Source organism: Pelmatolapia mariae, linkage group LG10_11 (genome assembly GCF_036321145.2).
Source record: "Pelmatolapia mariae isolate MD_Pm_ZW linkage group LG10_11, Pm_UMD_F_2, whole genome shotgun sequence".
NCBI lineage: Eukaryota > Metazoa > Chordata > Actinopteri > Cichliformes > Cichlidae > Pelmatolapia > Pelmatolapia mariae.
In genome coordinates, this window is record NC_086236.1 from 57,489,199 (window position 1) to 57,511,420 (window position 22,222).

General features: G+C 38.6%; 1 protein-coding gene across 1 annotated transcript; it reads left to right on the forward strand.

The window, feature by feature from the left end:
- The first annotated feature begins 1,570 nt into the window (after positions 1–1,570).
- Positions 1,571–10,124, forward strand: flad1 (flavin adenine dinucleotide synthetase 1). The gene is made up of 11 exons (XM_063487687.1): positions 1,571–1,804; positions 3,137–3,229; positions 3,601–3,769; positions 4,279–4,656; positions 5,355–5,468; positions 5,779–6,046; positions 6,403–6,550; positions 6,935–7,033; positions 7,181–7,370; positions 9,589–9,662; positions 9,749–10,124. The coding sequence occupies exons 2-11, from the start codon at positions 3,222–3,224 to the stop codon at positions 9,882–9,884; spliced, it is 1,584 nt and encodes a 527-aa protein (XP_063343757.1). The 5' UTR covers positions 1,571–1,804; positions 3,137–3,221; the 3' UTR covers positions 9,885–10,124.
- Positions 10,125–22,222: the final 12,098 nt, after the last annotated feature.

Sequence of the window (22,222 nt, forward strand, 5' to 3'; positions counted from 1 at the left end):
CATCCGGCTCCTCTCTCTCTCTCGCTCTCTCTTTCTTTCTCTTCATTTCCCCCACTCCCGTGCGAGTGTGTGTGTGTGCGTACGCGCGCGCGTACCATTTTGCACCTGGACCACTCAGTGTAGGTTGCGCAAAAGTGGAAACCCTGACCGCGAGCCATAAGTCTGCAGTTGAACATGTACTTTACCGTAGATAAATACAGCGCAAGAACAGCTGTTTTCCGCCTGAAGTTTTGCTTTTTCCAGCATTTAGAAAGAGACCGCGATGACCCGCATCCGCTACCAAAACAAACCATCAGCATCAGCTCAGGGCATAAGCTGCTGGCCCCCGCTTTGAGGTGTTATTACCGCAAAGTGTGGGATGCGCAAACATGACTACATATGCACTGTCGTCCACATATGTTTTAAACACATTTTTGTGTTGTCCATACATGTCCATACATTTGAATATGATTCTCGTTTCTTTTCTTTTTTTTTTTTTTAAAGCAGTTTGGTGATGAGATAACTTTCTTCAGGCCGCAGCCTTATACCACCAATAAGTAAACATGACATTGTGCAAGACGCTAAAGCCCAAGAACTAGATCTTTACCACAGATTGTATGCATAATACACATATTATCACGTACGAAGGCAAAGGAGTGGCTGAATTCTACAGTCTCAGAACATGCTGATTCAGTGGATCGGTTCATGCGTTGGTGCACTGACACGTGCACTTTTTTGCTTTTTTCCCACTGAAGCATGTAAAAATGTACCTGTGAAGCAAGTTTGCCCTTATTTGACTCAAATGCATTCCCTCCAGGAAGCAAAACGAATACAGCTGTGCTTGCATCTCAGAATGTTGTGCTTGCATCTCAGAATTGCCCATTCACGTAATCATTTCTAGTTTTATATAATTGCATGATAGCCCATCATATAATTGTATCACACAAAGCATTTTTATTTTTCACGTTGATAAGGACTTGTTCTGCAATCCCAGTCTGCAGAGTAAGATAAGATAAAATAGCTGTTATTACTCCTACATCTGGGAAATGGGCATTATTACAGCAGCAAAGTGGACAGATAATAATAACTGGAACAATAATAAAACAACAGAATACTTTATTATTTTGTAGGTCATATGATCTGATAGAAAAAAATACATAAATGAAGCGTTATACACGCTCTGGTTAAGCGGACATAAAGGTACAAGGAGTTACGTTGAATGGTCAGTGCTTAAATTGATTAATTTTTAATGAATTCAGACAGACAGAGTATATCTTAAATCGTCAATGTGTTTGAAGGCAGTAAAATGCTGTGCGCGAGAAGCAATTCGTCTCTCACTTTGGTTTAATATTTCATCCACAAGCAGACAAAACTGTTAAATATATGCCAACATGCTCCACCCACAGGCGAAGAAAGTAATTATGAGTTTAATAACAGCATTTAGGTTTCGTGGAGTTCACTCCTCCAGTCAGCAGGGGCGCACGAGTAACAGTAATCTCTTTTGAATCGTGCAAAGGAAGGAGTGATTCTCCGTCCTCTTCCGGGTGGTGGTGCAGCAGTAAAGTTATGTTACTAATCGTTTGGCTGATACTTGTTTTTAAAGTAGATAAGCGACATTTAATACTCCTCTTTGACTGTGCTGATTCCACCACATCTTTAAATGACTTTAGTGTACATTATTGCTGATCGTTAAGACCCGCCTCCTGAAATATGATTGGCTACCGTAGTGTGGTTTGAAGGTCACGTCATACCTTGAGCGACAGCTCGAGCTGCAGCTGTAGCAACCGGTGATAGGGAGCTTAGCACGGACATATACAGCTGAGGGGTAAGTTCCCTCGGTTTTAATGAGGTTGGTTATCAAATAATAAATGTAACATCCGGACTTTTTCTCACACTAAACATATTCGTCGAGAGATATCGACAGTAGAGACAAAATTGAATGTGCACATCTACTTAAATTGTACTTCTTTATTGTTGCCATAAGTAACCTAGCGAGGAGACTTAGAGTTAGCTAAGAATTTACATTCAGGTGTTACACACGCTCACACACTTGTGATATTTGCCTTGTGTTTCAGTTATTTTTTTTGGTATGACCATAAATGAATATGTCCGAGTTCACTTTAATTTCGTCCCGTTAGATAGCTTACAAATGTTACGCAATGCAAACTGTGTAAGCAGGTGCAAGGCAGTTGTGCCAAAAAGCGAATACTAATGTTTCTACGTTTTTTAATGTCTAATATGTTTCCTTGTGTTGGTTAATAGACTGTAGTCAACGGGATTTACGGAGGGGCTAAACGAATTATTCCAATCTCTGCACTCTTTTCTAGATCTCTCTTGAAAAACTATTAAGAAACAAACAAACAAACAAAAAACCCAAAACACTTTTTACCTTCTACTTTGTCACTTTGACTTGATATCGTCCATGAGACATGTGTTGGACAGATCATAGGCCAGTTAGTCATCTACAACAGTTTACCCCTAATCAATTTTTGGCAAGTACCAGAAGTCACTGTTTGCTTTATCCTCCTGCAACTGTGACTCCCAGGCTGCTCTCCAAACCAAATGCACAGTGTGAAGCTTAACATACAAGACACCTAGAAGTATCATTAAATGCCTGCTTTGGATCTGTTTATCCCTTAACAGTGGATTTAAGTACCATTATTTCTCTTTTTAACAAATCTGTGTAATATAGATGTTTTTGCTTTGTTATCACAGAGTTCTATTTTTTCAGCAGTTTGCTAGCGTTTCAAACACTGGATGGAAAATGTGTTTTTCATCTGCATCAAATGATTATCTACCTTAAAAGACACAAATTATTAAAACTATTAAAACAAACTGTCACCATCTTATTGTTAATGATGCACATAGGACTACTGCAATTTAGTTATATACACCATAAAAACAGTTAATACACACATTTAAATAGAAATAAAACAGTTTCATTAGCAATCAGTGACTTTTAATCATTCAAGCATTTTAAATACAACTCTTTTCTTATTTCAAGTTCAACCACTTAACTCCAATTTAAAGCCTTATCAAAAGACCTATATAAATAAATAGCCGATTTAAAAAAAAAAAAGAGAGAGTCAATGTTAAGGAAATGCAGAAGAAATGCACAAATTATTCACATATTAACAGTACACCCTTCCTCTTCCAGAGATACCTCCTGCTAGGGGACACACTATGACAGAGAAGAGGGTCTGAACAACAGCGAAGCCTTTTCTGATGCTCTGTGTGGATTCATGCTGATGTAAGAAACATTTCTTGTCACTGTAAATGCAGCAAAGTAATACAGATGCTACATTAAAATGCACAAATAGCTGACAAATTACAGGGAGATCTTGAATATTTGACCTTAATATGGGGTGCATTTGTTTCCTCTGTTATGGTATTACAGAAATCACTGTTTGTAAGACATGCTGGCTTTTCCTTTAATTTGTGACCCATCTGCATATTAACAGTTGAGCATACTGCACACTGCATTCCATATTGCATATGCTTACATACTGTGCTAAAGAGGTCTTATTGACTCGATAGGTTTTTGACTTTGCTGAGTGTTGATAAACCTAGTATAAATCTGTAGTAAGAAGTACTCAATTAATTTGTTTCCATTGTTCCCAGCTTTTCTTTTCCGAAGCTGAGTAGAGCAGTGGTGCGTGTGAGGAGACTGGCAGCTCATCTCAGCAAGGCAACCATGTCAACAAACCTCCAGAGCAACAGTTCGTCTTCTGCAGCCAACGGGGATGCTCCTACTGCAGCCATTCTCATCATTGGAGATGAGATTCTTAAGGTGCTTTTGGTGTTGATAAAGTTTGTGCCTTGTGTGGCTTTTAAGCTATACGTGTGCGACAGCACCCAAATGAAAATCACTGGGAGTTTGTGCAATTGAGGACATCAATATAAACTGTTTTTTTTTTTTTTTTTGTAATAGAAGTAGGAACTTGCATTGTGCAGTGTTTAACATATACCGTCATCTGCATCCCTATGTGTTTGGACCTCTATCCAGTCTCTGATGTGCATTTCATGACCTCAGGGGGGGAAAACTGCGATGGTTACTTTATGTGGCAGCTGTGGCTGTTTCTAAAATCACAAGCTCACTATTATTTTTTTTGACTTGACATGATCATGATTTAAACATGAAGTATTTGATTTTTGTCCAGTGTCACATCTCTCTGCCTGAAAATCAGCCTTCAGTCCTTGAATTTCATCAAGCAAGACCTTGGAGTTTCCTTTTTCTTTATTTTTTTTTCTTTTTTTTAAAGTTCTTGAATCTGATGTGCATGTGGGTGTCTCTTTCAGGGTCACACAGTGGATACCAACAGTGCCTTTCTAACTAAAGCGCTTAGGAAGGTTGGAGTGTCTGTGCAGCGCATAACAGTCATACCGGATGAGCAGGCAGTCATTGCCAAAGAGGTGGCCCTCCTTTCATCTCAGTATACGCACCTCATCACATCGGGGGGTATAGGTCCCACTCACGATGACGTCACTTTTGAGAGTGTTGCCATAGCATTCCACGAGGAGTTATATGCCAATCCAGAGCTTAGCCAGCTGGTTGAAGAATTCTTCGGGGTTGGGGAGAAAAACAGTGCTGCTATGAAGCTGGCGATGGTGCCTCGCTCAGCAAAACTTAACTATGGAACTGACCCTCAGACTGGGCTAAAGCACCGCTACCCTCTGGTGAGTGAACTCGGTACAGAGGAATTTTTATAGAACACAAAGTTACTTCAAATATATCCAAGCTACATGGTGCTGTTCAACCCATAACCTTTCTTTAAGGTAAACAGAAGTGACGGTGTTTTCTTTAGAAGACAGATTGCAAACTAACTAGTTGCTGAAGGAGTGAAAATAGCTTCCTGCAGTGGTCAAAACAATAAATACTCTGAGCACACACAGACACCAGGCGTGAGAAGCATTCACACCTCTTACTCACAGGTCATTAAATTTGGACATTTTTCTCTTTAAGGACCAATATAGTACAGAGGATGGTTAATGTCTTTGGTGCTTTATTAATGTGTTTCAAGTTGAGAGACATTAATGTACAGTATATGATTATCCTATCGAGAATTTAAAATGAAACAATGAAGAACAGCCCTTAAAAAAAGTGCCCTGTCTCGGCAAAAGGTGGAGAAGGAGTTGGATACCATTCTCATGCTTGTTAGCTATAAATGGAACCCCAGGCACCAGCCATTTACCTTAGCAAAAATAAATATCTGACATTTACAAAACTGTAAATCTGTCCTCAATTGTTAGCTGTCTCTGGGTTGCAGAGATGTGATTTAATTCCTGCATCATATCTCAATAGTTTCAACAATGATGGCTCGAGTACCCCCCCACATCTTTTCTTACAATTTGATGTGTCTACCTTTTTCTCCCAGGTCAGTGTACGTAATGTGTACATCTTTCCCGGGATCCCATCTTTAATGGAAAAGGCCTTCAATGGGCTGGAGCATCTCTTTGCTGGTTCAGGGACCACCTTTCACACTCGCGAGGTAACTCCATAACCAAACCTGTTACTTCCAAATCCAGTCCAAGTCAGAATTAGTATACTTTTGTTTTTTTCTAATTAATTTTTATGTATTTATTTATTTTTTTTACTTTTTGTTTATAATACAGTTTAGCTAGTTTTAGTTAAACTAACAAAAGTAATGACATTTCCTCTACATTTCTGATATTTCCTTGATACGTTTAATGTATTTTACCTTTTAGTTTACTTTTAGTTGAGTACAATAATGTTGATTTGAATGCAGTGTTTAAATAGTACAATTAAGTTTACCAGACATTAGCTTTCTTTGTTTTTAGGTGTTTGTCGATGCAGATGAAACAGACATTGCACCTGTGCTGACCAAACTGCAGGCTGACTGGGGCCGAAAGGTGGCTCTTGGCTCCTACCCTGACTGGTTGAGCAACTATCACAGAGTTAGACTGGTCCTGGACGCAGACAGCCAGCAGGAGGTGGACAAAGCCCGAATACAGCTGCTAGACAAGCTGCCCAAGGGGAGCGTGGTGCCCTTAGTCACAGACCCGGTGTCCATAGCCCCCGCTGAGGTGTACAGATTGGCCAACAGTGGTGAGTGTGCGGAGAGTAATGGAAGATGATTCTTAATATGTGTCATCTTGATATAAAGTGAATACTGACTTGTGCATTTTACACAGGCATTGGGACCAATAAAGAAAGTTAAAATATTAAAGTAATTTATGTCGTAAAGTCAGAGTGGATAATAAAAAAACATGAATATAACTCTGTGAGACAGAATGGTGAATAGATTACAATAAAGCTTCAATAACTAAGCTATGACAAACTACTAGCAGCTTTTTTTCTTTTCTTTGGATTAGACGTAGAAATGTGGGCTCATTTCTAAGATGCCTCACAGCGTGATTGCATTAACTATGAACCATCCTCTTACTGTTGATTCCTTCCCACAGGTACAGAGCTGGGTGAGAAAGTCATGTCTGCACTGAAAACAATAGAGGCAGCACTCCATCAGTATTCAACAGAGCAAATCTGTGTTGGCTTTAACGGGGGCAAAGACTGCACAGCGCTGCTCCATCTCTACTATGCTGCACTGAAACGGTAACAGGAGGGGAGAAGACGAGATGAGACAATTAAAACATTTTTGTGGATTTTTTTAATCTGTGGGGGGAAAAAAAACCAAATGACCTGAGAGATGAAAGATGAAAATGAAGATTCAAATTAAAAACATAATAATAGCATTAGAGCACAGTGGGGTGTGAGATCTCAGCAGGAAGTAAATGGAAAAAGAAAACTAGTTTGAGGGCAGCACTTAGAGAAAATCTTGGAGAAGACTGACTACTTTTTTGGACTTTTCATGACCTGTGCTGGACAGATTCTGAGATATGACGATAAGAAGAACAAATACTTATCTGATCTTTTTCTGTGCCAGCGTTGCTTATCTTTTTAAAAAATGTCCCTTTTTTCTCTTCCTGTCACTCTCAGCCGATATCCAGATACTAAAGAAAAGGTGAAAGTCCTGTATATTCGTATTGTCTCTCCATTCCCAGAAATGGAGAGATTTCTACAGGACACAACAAAAAGGTGAGCTATCTATCATCTAGCTATCTATCCAGTTGATGTCATGTATTTTAATATATCCAGTCCAGGTCCTGTTTTTTGAAAAATGTGGCCTAACCCTGTCTGTGTGGCACCACTGTGTCTCATTACTTGGCGTTGTATGTCCCAAAGATATAGCTTGGAGCTGTTCACTGTGGAGGGCAGTATTCGCCAGGCACTGAGCGAGGTGAAGGAACGAAGGCCAGAGCTAAAAGCTGTCCTGATGGGGACCAGGAGGAGCGACCCTTACTCACACACACTCACAGCCATGTGTCCTACTGATCCTGGCTGGCCTGACTACATGAGAGTCAACCCCTTACTAGTGAGTGACACACAGTATGCATGCTGTTATATTACGACTGTATGCTGCACTGTTTCGGTCACTGTAAAAAAGTCACATCATGATCTAAAGCAACATCAGGGTACAAAGCATTTTTCCATTAGTACCTACTCTTATTGGCTCTCCATGTGCCGTGAGGCGGTATGACTCACCTCGATCTGTTTTCCTTTACAATCGAGTACCACTAAATGTGCGTGGGGTTGTTAGAGCAACTTGGTCGAACATCCCGTAATGTCATTTGTACGTGACACGAACGCTACAACAAAGGTGGACATCAAAGCGATGGTATACCTGCTGCTCAGTCTGTGACTTTTTGTCAGACTGGGACCAAGTAGGTACTAAAAAAGTACCTGATACCAGATATTATCACCGAGGCGACCCGAGTAAGTACTAATGGAAACGGCTATAAGATCATACCTCGTGGTTTTAATTTTTAGCGCTTTTTCTGTTGCAGTGCTGTTTCTCTCTCTTTACTGAATTCATCTCTCTCTAGACTCAAATAAAGTCAAAGTACTTTCAAAATAAAGCTAAAAATAACCCAAAATACTTTGAACAGAAAACAAATTTTAGCTTTAGCACACCACGTGATTTTAAAATTAAAAAGTATTGTTGCAGAAGAGGCTGTTTTCAAAGCTCTTGAGGTTTCCCATGTGACATCATGCACAGATAGATCAAGACTTTTCTTCCATATTTACATGAAATACAACCATCTAGTAAAAAATGTGTATTTCCCAATTGGTTGGGAGTAGTTCCTTGAAGTTACCTGGTTACCAATTCCATCAAAAAACTCTTAGCAATTGAATTGAATTACTTGCAGGTTGCCACGGTTCCATGTAGCTTTTTACCCCTTTAGCTGTAAAAGGCTGATGGGGGTGATGGGGTATTGTCGCAATGGATATGTAAGTTTGTGTAACGTGAGAAGGAGGTGACGTGGGATTTTGAAATTGATACCATAGATGCAGCTACTAAAAACTTCTGTATAGTTTGACTCCTTAACCTCAAGTTCAAGGTCAGAGGTCAAGTTTCCTGAAAATCTTTTGAATGTGATAATTAGATTTTGAAATTGAAGTCATAGGTGTATCTAATAGAAGGGATACAACTGGTAAGCCGCTAGTATTTTTCATGTTTGTCTGCAATACTTGCCAACCACGAGTAAAGGTGGAAGTAAAACTCATTTTGTTGAAATGCACAACACAAACCGGAAATGGAGAAAATTCACCTTCAAAGGGAAAGTTGTGCCAACATATTTCAGAAGGCCAGAGCTCAGTTTCTGGATCGTGTCAAACTTTTCATAGTTTCATTACAGCTCAGAGAGCAGCTGGACTGTATTTGTAGACAAGTACGTCACTGTATGACCACAGCAATATGGTAGTGATTAAAGCAGTCACGTGGAGGTTTTTGTCAAGTCATTGGAGAATACACATTTTTCCTAGCGACAGATGTCACTGACCGATGTGTAAACCTGCGTGATTCGGGCCTTAGCAGTCATTTTCCCAGTGACCACTCATAACCGGTCATTTTCCCTTCATGACCGGTGATTGTCAGATTGTAGGGTCGGGTAGTTATTATTCACTTATTCACTTGACACCACATTGTCACCATCATTGTCACATGTCTAAAACAGCAGGTGTAAAATAATGTGTCTGCAAAACCTCACGACCTGGGAAAGCTTCACTTGTTATCCTTGATGTTATTTGTCATCTTGATAAAAATTTCTGAATAATGCTTTATTCGTAAAGCTTTAAACGACAATTTTTCCTAAATAAACTCGCACATAATCTGAGTGCACCAGTACATTAAAAGGCTTTCTAATGCAACACCAACGCAGAGTGAGGGATGCATGTTAACATTTCAACACGAAAGGGTCACAAAAGTGAAATTATTGCAGTGATTTTTGCTGAATAACTGTAGCAAGCTCACGTCTTGTTCTTCTGTTTAGTCTGGCTGAAGAATGGATGTGCATAAGCAACATGGCAGTCGCCTGCTTTATTTGATTTTAATGCTAGTACTGTGTCAGCTGCTGTGATGGAGCACATAGAAGCACAGGTACATTTAGCAGTTGACCTCAATTCAAGATAATTTATGTAGTGCTTCATCTCATGAGTATATCTAAAAGGACTCCACAGAGGATGAGTTATTATAGCTTGAACAAAGGGAGTCAGTTGCAAACCAATTACATTTGTTTTCTAACACTCTCCAGGACTGGACATATCACGACATCTGGGCATTCTTGAGGACATTATATGTGCCCTACTGTATTCTCTATGATAAAGGGTAAGGGTGTGTTAGTTGTCTTTATTCAGGTGTACACAGCTTAAAAAGCAGATCTTTAGGGCTAAAATATCTCTGTTGAAATGTAGGTACACGTCACTCGGCAGTATGGACAACACCTGTCGAAACGAGGCACTGAAGATGGTGGATGCCAGGGGGGTGACACGATACAAACCAGCCTACCTCTTGGAGAATGAAGAAGAGGAGCGAAACTCCCGCGCCTGAAATCATCTGTGCTCGTCTTACTTAACCTGTTCTTCGTGGAGCCATTATTTTTTCTTTTTAAAGATGTCTGCTAACCATCCACCCTCATTTAATTCATAAGAAGGACCTTTTCAAAAATACCATGTCTGACTGCGGAATGAGATCACAGAGAAAATGTGTGTTGCTTGTGTACGTGTGCGAGTCTAAAGTAATGGCTCTCTGTGCTGTTGAATAAAACATCACTCCTTTTTTTTTTTCTTCTATTGTCATGTTACTTTAAGAGGGCTCTCACATACAAATGGGAATCTGCAGGGCATTCAATATAGCTCTTCACTTAACTTATTCATGCCTCCCTTTGTCTTATCTCTAAATCCAATAACAACACTCCACCAGAAAGACGGGCTCCATCAAAATGTATTTGTAAATAATGTGAAAAGGTTTTTCTCATCGTGGAGAGAACACCAGATTTGAGAAACTCCCTGATGAAGGCCACCCAGCAGGCTCTCGTTTGCTAATCCGTGTCTCCCACTGAATACCCAGAATTGCAGGCTCCAGCACGTTTAGCTGAGCATCTCCCCCACCACAGACCCGCTCGCTGTAGTTCTCTTTGAAGCCCTCACGGGCGCGTTGTTCTCACGTTTTCTATTTAGTGCCCGTGATTATAATAAATTACCTTCTCCGTTTCCAGACATGATTGAATCCAGGCTCATCGATCCGCGCTCTCCCTCTCCCCGCCTGGAGATTAGTCAACACCGCGCAGCGTGGATCAATACCGGCCGATCTAATAAAGCGGGTCGCTTACGAGGCCACCGCGGGGCTGCACACACTGTTACACCAGCAATTACCACTTCTAGGCCGTCCCTCATACACCCTCCTAACATATCTGTCCTGGCTTCACGGCTTGCTTGATTTATTAATAATAACAGTAATAAAAGAGGCAATGAACAGCGGCTTTATAATCACAGCACCGATGTAATGGTGTGTGTTTTGGTGGTGCGGTAAACACACCGGGACATTGTCTGGAATGATGTTTTTGGGGTAGAAAATTAAGTTACAGTCTGTGTTAGGCCACTTCTAACTATAGCTGTATATGCAGCTTATATAATGTGAGGGGTTTACTTTTAAATAGGTCTAATTTGTGCTTTTATTTATTTAAACTTCTCCTGTGTGTTTATAGCACATATCCACCTTACTTTTAGGTTGAATCCTTAATTATGCGTGTAAAAATGTATATAAATCCTTGTACGTCTCATACTTTTATACATTAATGGCAACAATTGTGTATAATAATTAGTTTTGAATGTATCTTGTGTAACTTATTTACTTGCATATCTGTATTTCTTATTTCTATCGACTTCTTCTTTTTTTTTTTTAAAAATCATTTTATTTTAATTAATTCTTGCTGTGTGTTAGGAGGAAACAATATCTGGATCTGGTGTATATCCTGTAAATATTGTAGAAGTTACAATAACGTTGCCTTTATCTTTGGTTAAAGTAACAAAGTAACAACCTACTGTTGTCCACTAGAAGAATTGTGTTGTACTTTTGTAAATAGGGCCTAATTAAGGCGAAAAATCCAATAAAATACAGTGCAATTAAACACATCTAACCAGTGGTTTCCAGTCATTTGGTTTTCTGACCTCATTTAAAAAAGAAGCTGTTGCCTCTTGCCACATTTCTGTAATTTTCCCATAAACATCTTAGATGAAATCATTTGTTAACTTTGTAAAGGCTCAAAGCGCAAAGTCTTCCTAATAAAAGAATTAATTAAAAAAATTAGCGATCACGAGGATGCATGGAACAAAAATAGCTCTTTATATTGTAAGGTAAAACCCTACAAAATTGCAAAGATACCCCAACAACCACACAACCCTCTATGAACAAGCACTTGGTGACTGTTGGAAGGAAAGGAAGGGAAGTGTGGCAGAGCCATTGTTCTTTCCACTCTCATTAATCACCTCACAATCCCTCAGATTAGGTTTGTGACCCTAAGAGGGGTCCCTGAACGTTAGGAAGGCAGCAGCTTGAACTGCTAAGTAGTTTACTATATAAATTCTGAATACAGGACTTCGATTGAAGACTTCCAGTTAAGCAGAAAATCAAAGTTCTTCCACCACATGGGCAATAATATAAAATGAACTTGTGTTTTTCCAAAGTTTATCACTGCTGTACTTTTTCCTCCACTGGTTCAAATTTCATTCTCATTCTTTTTCAGCTGTCATGTTTGTTTTGGCTGCACCAATCCACCACTGTAGCCAAACCAGTTTCTTACTCAATTCCTTTCTTGTGTATTATGACTCTGAATTCTTGCTCAGTCCTTCTTATGAATTTCAAAATGATGTTTTGATTTTGGCCCAGAAGCCTGAGTCAGAAAAACCTCTTGGGTTACACAGTGAGAGGATATGCATATTGACTACAAGGGACCTAAAAGCATTTTGGAGTGAAATACTTTTTTTCCTCTTCCTTTTTGTGGTCCTTAACTGCATATTTATAAATATCTTATTTTGTACTTCACAATACTCTTCGAGGAACAGGGTTTATCTGAAAGCCAGAAAACTTCAAATAAAATAATCCTGACGTTCTGATAAAGCAACTTTTCTGCCATTTGAGACAAAGGGGAACAAGTAGGAATATAAAGTGGTTTTCTTCCCACCCTCTCCCCTGTGCATATTTAAACTTAATTGGTCCTCCAAAGACAGGTTTTAGGGTGGGTGGGGTAGAAGTATGATCAGAGCAGCCGCTTAAGGTGATGCGAGGATAAGAAGCTAATCTTGCTGCTCGCTCAGTACACTCCAGTGTTTCTCTCCATATCCCCCAGGTGGGACTGACTTATAAGAGGATCCACACAGCTAACAGTGTGTGTGATATGGACTCAGCGTGACTTAAAATGACACTTAATGTGACTTTGTACAAAACATGTGGTAAGCTTTGATATCGGAGTGAACTATCCATCTGATGCTCAGGTGACTGTGATGCTTTTCTCTAAAGGAATATGTTCTTAATCCAATTCCTCAGCAGCTCCTGCAGTGTAAAACGAGACTTGAAGCACCATGAGACAGCAATTCAGGCGATGTCCTAGGAGGGATGCTTAACACAGAGGATGAATAGACAGACCGTTGTCAGAAAGCATCAGGAGAGAAGGGAGACCTTTGAGTCTATGCAAATTACCAGCCCATCTGCATGTAAAGCCAACCGACCAGAACACGGGAAATGGGATGTTCAGTATCAAAGTGTCACACATTAAAAGTGGATGAAAGTAAGTGAGAAAGAAAGGAAGGGAGGGACTGGGAGCGAGAAAGAGGAGGGAGGCGGCTTTGCTTGCTGCCATGTCAAGTGTGACTGACTTAGCTCATTTGTGCTTGGTTTTGGTATGTTCAAATAAAAGGCAGTTTCATAATCCTAAGTTTGTCACAGCTTCCAGGCCAGTACACAGAACCAAGACCCCCTGCTCATATCCACACACACACACACACACACACACACACACACACACACGGGATGCATTCAGAAATGCTTTTCATAAGGCGGACTCGCTTTAATGTAAAGAACCAGGGTCTGTGAAGCTTCAGCCAGCACACTGAAAACTGATGAGAAAGATTCTGCTCAGCTCAAGCCGACTGGAGCTCATTTGCACTCAACAGCAATAACTTAAACACGGTGTGGGCCGGTAGAAAGATGAGAGATGTTTAGCACTAGAAAGTCCGAGCTGATGTCAGACGATTCATGCTTTTGAACTGGATTTTAAAGATTATGAAAACATTTTATGTGTTTTCTAAGCCCAATTTAATGTATCATTTCATATCCCTAATCAGGCAGGAAAACAAAATTCAGCCGTGTTTACCTCATTCAGCTGATATCTTCTTCAGCTTCTAGTATTAAAAACTGAAATGTGTGCAAATTATGTGCAAATTAATGGATGAGAATGATAATAGGCAATCATACTCTGATTTACAGTCATGTGGCGAGATAAGTACCTCCAACTGAAACAGATTTTTTCAACATATTTGAGCAAGCAAGCACCTGTTCCTCTTTCCTCATAAATAAAAACACTACACACAGAAACAAATTACATGTCATGTGCATTGATGGTAACAGGTAGATTCTGTCATATTTAACCTGTCTCTGACCCAAGGTATGGACGGTGTTATTTGCTCCATATATAAAGTCCTCTCTAATATCTACAGAAAAAAGTATGGATGTCCAAAATCCTGCAAGGCACTGGGAAATATCTCCAAATGATCTGAATAAAATCATTCTACCTGTAACAAAAATTATTGTCTCAAGTGGTGTAGATATTAAATCACTGCCAGTCTGTCCAGAACTGGCCACCTTATCAAATTCCGAACCACCTTATCAAATTCAGAGAACCCCAGAATTTCATCAAAGGATCTGCAGCCAACTCATGCCACTGTTGGTATTATCAGCCACAGGTTTATGACCCCAACCCCCCAAAATATAAACAGAAAAAGGTGTGGTGGTTAGTGCAGTTGCTGTTGCCTCACAACAAGAAGGCCCGGGGTCTTTCTGTGTGGCTGGAATGTTCTCCTCATGTCTGCATGGGTTATCTCTGGGTATTCCAGTAACCCTAACCCCTTCTACAGCCCAAAGACATGCAGTTGATTGCGTTAGATTAACAGGTGATTCTAAATTGTGCATAGGTGTGAATGGTTATCTGTCTCATAGCCCTGCGACAGGCTGGTGAACTGTCCAGAGTGTAAAACACCTCTTGCTCTATGGCAGCCCTACTCAGAGTCATGGTGGGGGGACTATAAGTGGAGGAAGATGGATGGATGGATGAACTGGTGGATGCGTGTCTTTGCTCTATCTTCCTTCCCTTAACCCCAACTGGTCGCCGAGCCTGGTTCTGTCTGAGGTGTCTTCCTGTTAGAAGGGAGTTTTTCTTTCCCATTATCGCCAAAGTGCTTGCTCACGGGGGAGGGGATCATCTGATTGATGGGGTTTTCTTTGTATTATTGTAGGTCTTTATCTTACAGTATAAGGAGCCAGGAGGCAACTGTTGTTGTGATTTGGCGTCATACTAAATAAAAAAGTTTAACTGAACTGAAAAATTGAATGAATAAACATTTTAGTGGGCTAAACATTGGCTCAACTAGGAATTCTGCATCATATCAAGAAAGTTCCTGGCGGTTGTTTGAACCACAAGTAGATGTTTCAAACTTGTACACAATTAGAAAACACACCCAGAAATGTCTCACAAAGAAGAAATCTAAGGTTATGTTCTCACCATTGTGAAAGTGGAGTTTTGAATGACACTGAAGTGTTGTAAAGGTTTTGGAACAGGGCACTACACGCAAAAATAAAGATGGTCAAAGATTTCAGCAAGCCCAATTACTGTGGGGCCGTCAGGCCTGCAAGGATGTACTTACTTTTTCTATTAAAAGCAATTAAAAGATTAAAAAATAATACAAAAATGAACCCATAAGAGCTCAGAGCTATTCCTCCTCAAAGGAAAATGATAGGAAATAGAGAACAGAAGGTTCACCCGGAGCACATTTCTGAACTCTAAACAAATTGGGTTTTTTCACATTTTTTTGGTCAACAAAATGCACAAAACAAAAAATAATTGAGACTGCTTTCTGATGGCAGTGCTGCTACTGTAGCAGTACAAACCTGAGTCTTATGTAGGGAACTTTATCCTCAGCTTTGTGTTGTCAGTGATGCCGGTAGGATCTGAACGTGATTGTCTGCCTCAATGGGACACCTTGTTTCCTTTTCCCAGTATGCTCAATTTACTGGCATTTGGCACAGACCCATGTGCAGCGAGAGACCTATCGCTGTTAATGTGACTTTCAGATTTTTGTATAAATTTGTCTGTTCCTTCTGTAAACTGAGCATGTCTGCTGTGATGCTCCGGGGAGTATGAAGATGATCTGAAATTGTGAAAAACTCTTTTGAATGCACATTCAGGGGTAAGATTTATTTCCTCAAGATTTTTGTTTTTCATGTTTTGGTATCCATGGTTCATATTTGATTCAATAGTATGAAAATCTATATATAAAATTAACAAATAAATAAATAAATGACATTGAAATAGGATGGATAATGGATACAAGGTAACTAAAATAAACAAAAGTGTCTCAGCTAAAGATGTAGTGTATTTAGCTGTAATATGCAAAGATTGCTGCATAACAAATTCTTTATAATTATTGAATGGATTTGACATTTTTTATGCTTTAAATTGAATGATAAAACTACAAGTTAAAAAAAAGATAAACAGCTAAATTAATTGAGCAGATCAATACAGTTTTTTTCTTATTCCGACAGAGACACCATATCCTCCCGAGAACAGAGGAAACAAGCATCTTTCAGTTTAACTTTTTTTGTGATGTCCTGCCTATTTGGAGCTAAAAGAGGCCACGCAAACACATGAGATTTCATTGGAAAGGCCAGGATGTCCTCTTTTGGACTTATTATGGTAGCTCAAGTAAGTTAAAAGATATAGACCAAAAACAAGTGTCCATTTAACTATTTTGTTGCTAAAACCCTGATGTGACAAATAAGTCAATGAATAAATGCGGTCAGAAAAGTCTAACTATAATATTAGACACGTTTTAATGCATTAGAAATGTTCAATGACCTGAAAGGTACCTTTAGTAATGACAGTTAAAAAACAAACAATCTTTTTAAAATGAACTAGTTCTGTTACAGGCATCACGCCACGATTTGAATGATTTGATATGAAATTATTTGACAAACAAAGCATCACATAACTACACCGTGTTTTTCCGTGCATGTTATTTAGAGTTCCTGAGCTGCATGAGAACAACTTTTGAAAACATTTAAATGGTTTGTGAGACGTATTTCACAGCATTAAACATGTTTTTCCTTGTGGTGTTGTTCAGGTATGTCAAGTTTAGCAACGGACACTGTTTTATGGGTAACTGAAAGTTGATTTGTCCAAATACACACTTACATTGTACATTTTTTCACATGTCTGTGTGTTGACAAATGATCTGGCTTAATCTACCAAAACACCAAAACAGCTATTTTATTTTTCCTTCTTTGTCATCATCTGAACCTTTCCACATTTATCACTATTTGTTTGACACACTGTAAGTACCTCCTTTGTGAGCATTGAGCAGAAATAATTACTCTCTTATTGACTACCTGACATGTGAAATGGATGTGAAAAAGAGTATGTCATAAGCACACCCAGTGCACATAAGCACGCTTCGTTTAGAATAAACTACTTGCTTTCACCCACGGCGAAAATAATTACTCATAAACTGGAAATTGAAATGCCAAACAGATTAATCAAAGCTGGAAAATACTTAATTCAAAAATAAAAAAAACAAACAAACAAACAAACAAAAAAAGCCCCCACACAGATAAAGACATAAAACCGTGCTTGTCTTTTAATGCTTCAGACATAGTTATTATCATAAATGACAGTAAATCAAATTAACTAAAAAATCAAAAAGCGTTTAGAGAGGCGCAGCTCTCCGCAGCTGGATGTGCTGTGATGCAGCATCTTCAGTAGTCTAATGAGTGCATAAATGCAAATGTGTTATTTCAATAGACTCATTCATTTCAGATTGTTTGGTTGTCTGTGTTTTTTGACATTTTGAGTTTGTAACATGATAAATTATTGGAAAATAATAAGAAAGAATGAACTTTTTGTTTGTCTAGTATCAGTAATTCAAATTAGCAGCTGCCATTATTATTGTTATTATAAGGCAATACACGCCACACTATACATCAAAGCTTGCAAGTGCGTTTTGTAGCCAACCAAGAATCTTTCTCTTCTTGATTTAGGAACTTGCTCTTCCTTTGCTGTTTGTTGAGCCTTTCTTGCACAACAAATGTTTGATCTACTCATGGATTTTGAATGATTTTCAAGTCAAGGGATCGTGCGGAACAGTAAAAGACATTCAAAAGTCTCTGGTGGTGCTTTTTGAAGTAGTTGATTTTTATGTTTGTGCTTCATTGTCCAGTTGTAGAAGCTAACCTGATTTCAGTTTCAGTTTTTTGGCCGACTGAAGAAGATTAATATGCAAATTTCCTTCTAGAATCTACTTTTTTCTGTATCTGCACAGTGTTTTCAGTGTCTCCCCCCCGAAACAAACCATTTTTACCTATTCGGTGCCAAAGTGTTGGTTTAATCAAATGCTGCTCCTTTTCTCATCATTGAAAGATTAACTTCATCTGTCCATTGCACTTGTTTTCAAAGCAGCTCAACAAGTTGCTTAGCAAACCTTAGATGTGAATTTTTATAATGAGATCAGAGGTTACATTTCCTTTAAAAAAAAAACCCTGTTTGTGCATCAGTGCTGCACAGTGGTTCACCGCCACTTATGCGTTAACTAAACCCTATGTTTTTATTTCTTTGCTTCTTTGCATGGCAGTCTTGCAGTTTTATCAGAAAGTTTTCTGGGTTTCCAGATCTTGTCCTGACCTCCAGAGTTCCCCTTATGTACCATTTCTTAATGACATTTCAGACAGTGGAAATTGCAAGCTGGAAGCACTTTGATATCTTTTTATAGCCTTCCCCTGCTTTGTAGGCATCAATTAGTTTAATTTTTCTGAACCTCAGTCAGTTTCTCAGCCTATGGTTGCTGAGTATTACCACAAGGTTTGAAAAGTCGTTGGCTGACAGTTCCTAATCACAGTTCTTGACCTGCCTTATAAGTGAGTCGATTAAGGTCTAACAATTAAAAGAAGTTCTGAAGCTTTGCAAGTAGACGGCTGCTAAAACTTGCAACATTATTTCATGTTATTTTATCCCTGATTTCAAGTTGTGCATTAACATAATCAAAAGCATTACAGAGCCCAAATCAACCTAGTGTTTCAAATGAACAGTGCTCCAGAGAGTCCGCTTTAAACTGGTACAGTGTTGTCAGACTCATAATGGGCAGTTAACGAGGATCAAAGTTATATAAAATATTTCCTGGTGTGTTTATTGTTAGTCCTTTTACAAAAGGAGTCATGTACATTTCCCACAATGCCGGTAATTCAAAGACTCAAGTGTATAATGCCAGGATTTAACAAAATGTACAGTAAGCTTGCTTGTTGACTTTCCCAGAGTCAGATGAGGATTCAGTTTCTGGCTCATTTTCATTTCTCTTCGCTGTAGTGCCTTTATGTCTTTTCACTTCAATAAAATATGTAGAAATCTGTGGAAAACAGGGGAACCCAAACTTTTACATCCAACTATATATAAGAAAGAGTGTGGTTTAACTATTGACTTTGAGAGCTATTGAAAATACTCTTAATGCATCTCTGGCAAATCAAGCGAAATGAAACGTCAGAGAAAAAAGGGAGGATATCCTTGAATTGAATTTTGAGAACTCTAAGTAAAAACTCTGCTTGTTATAACCCTCTTCACAGATTTAGCATCTTAAGTCTTTTACTCTCCACTGCATAAAGGGGCAAATTTTTCACCCTCGGAAATATATACTGTATCGGATTATAAAGTATTGAAAAAGGAAACGCAATATGTGCAAGAGATGTCAAGTGACATTTTTCTGATTGCTCTCGACTTTAACGTAGTCCTTTATCCAAATATTAGTAAGAGCTATTTTACAGAGCTAAAATACTGCACACACAGCTGAGGCAGTACCTTCAGGAGTAAATAACACCGAATGCTGCTTAGAGACATCTGAACCCGACAGAAAAAGACTTTCCCCCTTCACGGAGCTTCTGTTTCCTCATGTTAGAAAAGCTGGAAGTCCTGAGCTGCGAGATTGAAAGGTAAGGAGATTTCAAACTGCGATTTAGTCCCGTTTCCTGATGCAAAATGCTGTTCTGTTTGGAAGCGGCGGGCAGATGTGCACAAAGATGACAACTAAAGATTACCACAGATTGGTGAGCTGGAAAGATCAGTGGAGCTTTATTTTGGCACCCATGACATGTTTAACTGGCTCAAGCCATCAATAAAACGTATAAAGTCATCTCAGTGGAACCTTTAAGAACTCTACTTTGATTCTAAAGTTGGGAAATATCACTTTAATGACTTCATCAAAATGAGTTTTAATGAGATTAAAAATCCCTTCCATGTGTCTGAAAATACATTTTAAAATAATAATTTGTCTGATAGGTTTCTTTTTCTCATAAAACAGATAAATTACTGATATAAATCACTAAACTAACATGTACAAAAAAGTAACAAATACGCTACTTTTCTTTAAAAAGCTGAATTATTGGATGCTTCCACGATTATCACTAAAGGATCATTCTTAGTGTTTGTGCAATGCGGGCTTCAGTTTTCATATCACGCTCGTGTAGACTGGCTTAGAAAGCCACCATTTCTTAAATCTTACTCGTAGGTACAACTTCTGATTACAGGTGAGTCCAGTGAAAGCTTCCACTTTCAGAAGACTTTGATACTTACAGACTGTTGTCAAACTTGCATAAATATATACATTATATACATAAATCATGCTGAATAGTGAAGGTTGAAAAAAATATCCCTACAAGAAATGTTGACCAAAACATACATAATACATGAACATCGTTTGAAATAACACATTGAAGGTTTGGTGCCAGATGAAGGCTTCCAGCGACAGAATGACCAAAGAAAGGGAACACAGATTCCCCAGAGATGATGATATTAGTTTTTGACTGAAATAAAAGCTAACCAGCACATTTCAGATCTTGAAACACATTTTATTAGGAACCTAATGTATTCAGGAGGACATGCCTTCTCTCATCTGACTTCACTTTGGTTCTGGAAAATGTGAAATATACATGATCGAGGTGCTGATTACATGCTGAGAGGCTCTGAAAAGCATTCTCCAAGTAGGAAAACATTACAGCGTCTTCTATCCCAGACATAATTTTACTACAGCAAATTCAGGGGACTCTTGAAAAAAAAAAGTATATAATCTATACACCAAAAAATTTAAGTGAAAAAACAAAGACTGCACCCTTAAAACAAACAAACAATGAAAAAGCCCTGATTTGAGTAACTAAACTATAACCACACAAATGTAAAACACATAAAATTAATTGAAATTTTAATGCAGATAAATATTCTTTGCCTCTATTAATATCCAACATCTTATATTTCAAAATATGTAATCAACACCAACAATGCAAGCCTTATTATTCAGCCGAGCTGCAATCAAATGTGGGTCAACATGTGACAACAGAGTCTGCAGTCCCGAAATTCCATACACTGTAATTACAGGGTTATTTGCGGAGCTCTGCTTCATCTTGTAAGAATTCTTTTTTGTCAGACATAGTTAAAAAGTAAATTTGGCATTGCATAAACTGTTTATGAATGCAGTCATCCCGGAAAACCTCGGCGGAAACTTGGTGGGATTTTTACGATCTTCTAAATTTATATTATACGGCAACATCTGTCTACAATTATAAACTTCGTTTTGGACGTTTACTTCAATTCCAGCATTTGCATATCAACACATAACAAGAGTCAACATCCATAAAGTGAGGAATAAAATATCAGAATTGTAATATTTGATATGATTGTTCCAGTGTTTCAGGTTTTAAATCAAAGCTAGAACTATTACACGAAAGCTTTTGGTGTGTGCATGCTTTTGCAGGAGTAAACATCCATACAGTTTAACACGCAACACAGAGAGAGGTGCTACTGCTTTTAAAGTCCTTTTCCTTTTACACCACTCTAAAAGCATAATTCTCTTTCTGCTGATTTGAGTATGCTTACTTTATCATTCTCAATGGTAAAAAAATAAATAAATAAAAATCCAAGCATGAGCTCTGGAATGTGAAGGTCAAAAATCAAAGCCACTTCAAAACAACATGCCTCAACAGTACCAAACATGTCATCAGAAGAGATCATAAACCATGAAATAGAAGCATTAGTCCCATTATCCAGGAAATTGCCTCCCTAGCTTCACAATCTTCACATTCTATATTACAGCCTATATAAATGGAAATGCATTTACAGCTTATTTGGATGAACACCTCTATGTTTTAAAAAAACATTAAACAGAAACATCTCCTTTAGGGCTAAAACCAGCCTTGGACCTGACCGAAAATAACTACCTTAAGGTCAATGTACTGGCTATGATGCTACAAAGTCTATTAATACTTGAAGTCTATTGGGTATCTGAATCTTATCAGGCTTTGGCCCCCACAGATAAAAACTCTGCTCGATATTCTACTAGGTTACTCACATTACAACGGCCTCTTACACCACAAGGTCATTTCAAGTCCCCGAAGTCTCCTTATCTCTATACTCTGGTGTATTGCACTGAATGAATGTGTGTGTGTCCCACCAATAAAAACGTGTGTGTGTGTGTGTGTGTGTGTGTCGTCACTGAGACTGTGGTTACATAAACAACTCAATATATTCAAAAGATAAATAATCATGTACTCAAACCATTTAAATGCAATCATATTTATTTTGTTGTTTA